The sequence below is a fragment of the Corylus avellana genome, chromosome ca9 (assembly GCF_901000735.1).
Source record: "Corylus avellana chromosome ca9, CavTom2PMs-1.0".
Taxonomy (NCBI): domain Eukaryota; kingdom Viridiplantae; phylum Streptophyta; class Magnoliopsida; order Fagales; family Betulaceae; genus Corylus; species Corylus avellana.
This window is the reverse complement of record NC_081549.1, coordinates 5,294,626-5,301,352: the sequence shown is the minus strand read 5'-3', so window position 1 is coordinate 5,301,352 and position 6,727 is coordinate 5,294,626. Positions and strand designations below refer to the sequence as shown.

General features: G+C 39.6%; 1 protein-coding gene across 1 annotated transcript in view; it reads right to left on the bottom strand.

Annotated features, from left to right (window-relative positions):
• Positions 1-446: 446 nt before the first annotated feature.
• LOC132191786 (uncharacterized) overlaps positions 447-6,727 on the bottom strand; it is a 6,740-nt gene continuing 459 nt past the window's right edge. Inside the window, exons 2-4 of the mRNA XM_059606884.1 lie at positions 6,318-6,324; positions 5,155-6,209; positions 447-4,199 (exon numbers count right to left, since the gene is read on the bottom strand). Coding sequence (XP_059462867.1) covers positions 447-4,199; positions 5,155-6,209; positions 6,318-6,324 — 4,815 coding nt within the window. The remainder of the gene's footprint in view (positions 4,200-5,154; positions 6,210-6,317; positions 6,325-6,727) is intronic.

Here is a 6,727-nt window from a genome sequence, read left to right as displayed (position 1 = left end):
TTATTTTACTGTTTTTATTTTAAATTAATTATAGTGATCACTTAAAAGCCCATTTCATATTTTTTGAGTTCATCCTTGAAGATGAAAATAGAACCCTAAAGATGAGAGCCATGCGGCTAAAACACACTAAATTAAAAAAAGAGAGAAAAAAAAAAAAAAAAAACTCTTGGAATCCATATTACGTACGTTATGTATACTATACATCAAGAAACCCAAGTGCAAGGGGAAAATGTGATTATGTGAGATCATTTCTGTATTTCATCCTTTTAATAATTTACTTTTCTATTATTTAGTAGTACTTGCTGTAGCACAGATTCTTGTATAATGGAATTTATAAGCTGCGAAACATGAAATGGTCTTAATAACACTCAGTTTTATTCATGAATCATCTTTTTTTTTTTTTTTTTTTTTTTTTTTTTTGAGCAAATACAAACAAAAGGGAAGGGTTACAAAGGGGGATCCTTCCCGCTATTAATTCTAATAGAAGATAAGATGGAAGAGGAATTGGGAATGCTACCAAACACAAGGTTGGTAGCGGCCCACTTGGCGAGGTGGTACGCACGAAAGTTTGCACTTCTAGAAACTTTTGTAGCATTCCAAACTTGAAAATGCTGAAGTTTCAACTGAATGTCGGCAATGATTGGAGCAATGGTCCATTCGGTGAAGAGATTCTGATTGTTAATGGCTAAGATAGAGACCAAAGAATCACCCTCAATCAACAAATTGTTGCAGCCTTGTAAGATAGCAAGATCAATCCCGGTAAGAGCTGCCATGGATTCTCCCTTGTTCACGTCAGTGGAAATCAATTTTTTAGTAAATGCTGAGATGATGTCACCCGAAGAGTTGCTTAGGACAGCCGCAGTTACTGAAAAATAAGCATTAGTAGCAACATCAAAGTTAATTTTCATAGAACCTGTAGGAGGAGGATGCCAAATGGATTGACCAAATGAAGATGCTTTCCAAGCTTGAAGATGTGTCCGGATGACATTTGAGATGGACTTCAAAGTGTTGGAGATTACTGGAGTGATATTTTTGTGAATCAATTGGTTACGGGCAAACCAAATCTGGTCTAGAAAAATCACTGCAGTCAATTGGAATTCAAAAACTTCCTCAAAGGGGATGCCAAGCATAGAGTGTGGCCTAAGCAAAATTCTAATCCAAGAGGGAATAGAAATATTGCTGAAGGCAGTAGTATCCAAGGGCCATTTTTGGTTTCTCCAAATAATCTTGGCAAAGGGACAATCCAAGAAAAGATGGTGCTGAGATTCCACATTACCATGGCAAAGAGGGCAATCCCACACCTCCGGATCTGAATGAGAGACAAAACTCCCAATGTTTTCTCTAACATAAAGGGCATTCCAGCACAGTTTCCAAAGAAAGTGTTTGTGTCTATGTTGAAGTTTTAGGCTCCAAAGAAGGTTCCAATCATCATTGTCTAGGGGAGGAATTCTGGAATTTTGTGAATGAATAAGCAATTCATGGGCTGATTTGACAGAGAACTTAGCTGTGGGGGAAGGGGCCCAAATTAACTTGTCATTTCTAATGGAAATAGGAAGATGGATGTTGAGAATTTGGGAGGCTGATAATGGTTCAAAAAGTTCATGGATTAGAGAGGAATTCCAAGAATTGTTATTCCTATCTATAAGGTCAGAAACATTAAGGTTAGGGAGAGGGGAAGAAGAAGGATTTGGGGTAGGTTTAAAGCCAGGTAAGGAAGGGATCCATGGGGAAGACCAAATGTTGAGATCCAAGCCTCTAGAAACTGCCCAGCATGCCCCTTTCTCAATAATAAGCCTATTCTTGAGAATACCTTTCCAAAGCCAAGAGGACCCATTCTTAATAGGAGCATCCAAAAAATTGTAATTGCCCAAATATTTAGCTTTTAGAGCCCGAACCCACAAAAGATCTTGATTGGAGTGGATTTGCCATCCCAACTTGGAGAGAAGGGCTCTGTTATGGAACCCCATGGATCTAATACCAAGACCCCCCAAAGATTTGGGGGTGCAAATGCTCTTCCAAGACAAGAGAGTGAGATTCTTTTTCTTATCAAGTGGAAAGCCCCACCAAAATTTCCTCAGCATAGAATCAAGTTCAAGGCAAAAGGATTTGGAAAAAAGAAATAAGGACATAGTGTATGTGGGAATTGCATTAGCCACAGTTTTGATCAAAGTTGTTCTTCCCGCTTGAGAGAGCAACTTAGATTTCCAACCAGAAATGCGGGAAGAGATCTTGGATTTAAGATCTTCAAAAGCTATGCTCTTATTACGATGAAGAAAAAGTGGAATGCCAAGGTATCTTGATTTAGTGGTCCTGTGATTGAGATTGAGGATTGAGCAAATGGAAGCTTGAATGGGAAGGCTACAATTTTTGCTAAAGAAGATGGCAGATTTTTCAAAGTTAACCTTTTGCCCTGACCAAGAGGAGTAGGAATTGAGACAATTTTTGAAAGATTCAGCTTCTGAAATTTTTGCTCTTGTGAAAATCATGAGGTCGTCAGCAAAGAGAAGGTGTGAAATAGGAGGGCTAAGTCTAGAGATCTTGATACCATGAATGAGACCCCGGTTTTCTTCTCTAAGGATGAGCCTAGAGAGAATTTCCGAACCCATGATAAAAAGGAAAGGTGATAGAGGATCGCCTTGCCTTAGTCCACGGGTAGGAGAGAATTTTCCAAATGGGGACCCATCCAACAAAATAGAAAAAGAAGCAGTGGATAAACATTGATGGATCCAATGTATCCAAATGGAGTTGAACCCCAGTAATTTCAAAATCTTGATAAGAAAAGGCCATTCCATAAAGTCGAAGGCCTTTTCCATATCAAGTTTTAAGGCCATTAAACCTCCATTGCCTTTCTTATTCTTAAGAGAGTGAAAAATCTCATGTGCCATCACATTGTTGTCTTGAATGAAGCGGCCTTGAATGAAAGCCGATTGGTAAGGAGAGACAAACTTGTGAAGAAGGGTTTTGAAGCGGTTGGCCAAAATTTTGGATATGATCTTATAGTTAAAATTTATGAGGCTAATGGGACGAAACTGGTTCACTCTAAAAGGATTGTCAATCTTAGGAATAAGAGCAATGTTAGTGTGATTAATCTCTTTTAGAAGGAAACCTCCTCTAAAGAAAGATTGAACAAAAGTAACCACACTAACCTTAACTACAGGCCAATAAGATTTGTAAAACAAACCAGTCATTCCGTCCGGGCCCGGAGCTTTATTTGGACCTAATTGGGAAATGGCTTGGTAAATTTCTCTCTCTTCAGGAATTTTGCAAAGCATAAGATTGTCTAAATCAGATATAACAGGGGAAACCAAATCATCAAGATCATCATCAATCATAGGATTAGTAGAAGTAAAATTGGAAGTAAAGAAATCCACAAAGTAACTGCCAATATTTTCTCTATCATTAAGAACAGTACCATCAACAGTTTTGAGAAAAGAAACAGAGTTATACCTCCTACGGTTTACAGTGGAAGCATGAAAAAACTTTGTGTTGAGGTCACGACAATTCAACCATTGCTCCCTGGATTTTTGTTTCCATAGGATCTCCTCTCTAGCAAGTTGTTCTTGAAGATTGTCTTGAAGATCATTTTCCTTTTTCAAGTTCTGATCAGTGGGAGGAGCTTGCTGAATTTTATCCAAGTCCGAGAGAATGGAGGTGATTCTTGATTGAATCTTCCCAAAGTGATTTCGATTCCAATCGGTAAGAGCTCTCTTAGTATTCTTCCATTTTTGGCAAAGGGTGAAAGCAGGGGAACCATCAACAAATGAATGCCAGGCATTAGCAACCACGTCATAACTGGAAGAGTCTCTGATCCAAAAAGCTTCAAAACGGAAAGGCTTGGGGATATGGAAGTAATTACCACCAGTTTGGAGCAGGATTGGATTGTGATCCGAAGCAGCTGCTGGAAGGTGTTTGATGATAGCATTCGGAAAGATGTGTACCCAAGATTGGTTTGCCAAACCCCTATCCAATCTTTCTTTGATGTTTGCTCGCCCATGACGACGATTATTCCAAGTGTAAGAGTTTCCATTGAAGCCAAGGTCAACCAAACCATTTTGATTCACAAAAGAGACAAATTCATTATGGGAGGTTGTACCAAAATCTCTTCCCCCTCTTTTTTCACCAGGGTTCAAAATGGAGTTGAAATCTCCAAAAAGTAGCCAAGAGCCTCCAAAAGCATTACTAGTAGAAGACAGATTCTCCTAGTATGCAGCCCGGTTGACCCAGGAGTGAGGATCGTGTGTACAAGTCAAAAGCCACGGGGAAAAACCAGGGTCTGAGTACACCAAACATGAAATATGATATCTATCCAGACGAATAGGTTCAATTTCAACTCCTTGCTTCCAAGCTATAACCATGCCTCTGCTAGAACCATTAGCAGGGAAGTGCAACAAAAAAAGAAAGCCGAAACCATTAAGATTTTGCTGGATTGACTGAATTGAGATTTTTGTTTCTAACAAAAAGATCAGATAGGGATTGCCGCGGGACGAGCAAAACCTCGGCAATTCCAGGCCAGTAGAACCATTTGGCGACTGAGGGTGTGATAAGGCTTGCCACCTCAGCCGAAGAAGTATTAGGTTCCGTTGGGAAAGGGAGAACTAGAGAGGCTCAGTTAGGACTGTCAGGAGTTGTAAGAGACTCCACGGGAGAGAGACGGATTTGCTTCCGGTTATTTCCATGAAGAGAGGAAAAGAGGGAGTAAGGTCGGAAATGTTTGGGGGTTAAGTGGATCCTTTTGGGGTATGGATTGGTAAAATTTCTGGAGCTAACTTGAATGCTAGGAGAGGAAGGTTGGTGTTTTATTTTGGTTGAGACTGGCAAACTTTGGTTCATGGAAGTAGGGGTGAGGTCTGGTGGGTCCTCAGTAATTTCTTCAATATGAATAATTTGGGAATGGTATAACTGAGTGGTAGAAGAGGTAATTTGGTTTCCAGGTGTGGGGGCTTGTTTGGCTAAGGTTGTGTTGAGAGGTTGAGGAGTGGCAAAGTGTTTGCCAGATATTTGGTAGGGTAAAGTTGCATGCAGGATAGTGGAGAAATTTAATGAATGCAGCATTGGTATTTAAGGTGCTGACGTGATGTGTGATGGGTTTTCCTTGGAATGGGCAAAAGTCAGTGGTTTAGTGATCGAGGTTGGTAAGTTTATAGACTGGGTTACCGAGTTAGGGTATGGGAGAGGTTGAGTTGACTCAGTATGTGTGAGAACCAGGGAAGAGGATGAATCAGTGTCACCGATGTGAGGGAGGGGATTTGAGCTTTGGCTTTTTGGAGGGTTAGGAATGGAGAGAGAGTTTCCATGCATAATAGGTTGCTGAGAGTGGGTCAGTTTGTTGGTAAATATGATGGTTTCCATACTAATGGCTGGTGGGGGGTTGGCACGGAGGTGAGGGCCGTTTGGAGGTACTGATGTTGGAGAGGGATTTTCAGGGCAATAGAGTTTGGCATGACCAAGTCTTCCACAATCAAAACAGAAGTCAGAGAGTCTTTCATACTTAAAATGAATCCAAATCGAAGATTTACCTAGTCGATGGTGGTAGAACCCAGAAGTCAAGGGATTATGCAGATTAATATTGACATGAACCCTTAGGAATTGCTTGCGGTTTAAGGCCAATACAGTATTCATTTCCACCTCAATGAGCTGACCAAGCTTGATCCCAATGGCTTTAGCGTTTCTCGGATTCATCAACTCTAGTGGTAAATCATGGATTTGAACCCAAAAAGCACCATAAGTAAAGTCAAGTTCTTTGTAGGTCATGCTTGCTTCCCATTTATTTAAATTAAGCAAGTGGCCATTTATATTCCAAGGAGAAAGATCAATGGCCTTTTGTAGTTCTGTAGCATTCTTGAAAGTGAATAGAAAAACATTTTTACTGATGGCTTCGAAGTGCAAGGAGGAAAGGAAGCTCCAAGCAGAGTGGAGGCTTCCTTTCACTTTTGATTTGGCTATAGGATTATGAGATATAATTTTTCCTGCAAGCATGTGTAGAGAAGGGGAGTTTTCTGAAGGGTTTGTGGGCAGGAGGAGTGGTGGATTGTCAAGCCAGTTGAGATTTTCGGCTTGGTGGGTGATCTGTTTGATTCCTTCTAGGGGGTTTTCCAAGGAAGGAGAAAGAAGGTTAAGGTAGGAGTTGGGAAGGAGAAATGAATTCTCTCCAGGAAAGCTTTTACTCGAAAGAGAAAAGCAGCATTCAGCTTGGTGTGGTTTCTGATCTCCTAAGAAACACATGCATGTCACATAACGTAGATATGAGAAGAGGAAACTCGATGTTGTTTTGTTTTTAGAATGGTGATAAAGTATAGAGATAAGGTTCCAACTCAGACCTTGGTTCTGATACCATGTTATATCACTAATTGTTCTGAAAATTAAGCTGATAGAAAATAGTAAATATTTCTTCATCCGCTCTCTTTTGATAATGACCTCTTGTTTTCTTAACAACTAGTGGAGATGGCACGTGCAATGCACGTGCTTGGTTCTCTGTGTTATAGATCCAATGTTACTTAATATTAAAAATTCAAATTCACAACCATGTATAAAAATTGTTTATAACAATTAATATCTAGATTCATGCGCAAGTACATAGATAATTTTTTTTTTCACAACTGAATGGTTAACATAACATTAAAGAAGTATAACAAAAATGAGTAAATATAAGATAGATGTTAATTCAAATGGCACACACATATTGTACCACAAAAGAGAGCATATGTTATTGTTTTTTACTTACTAATAT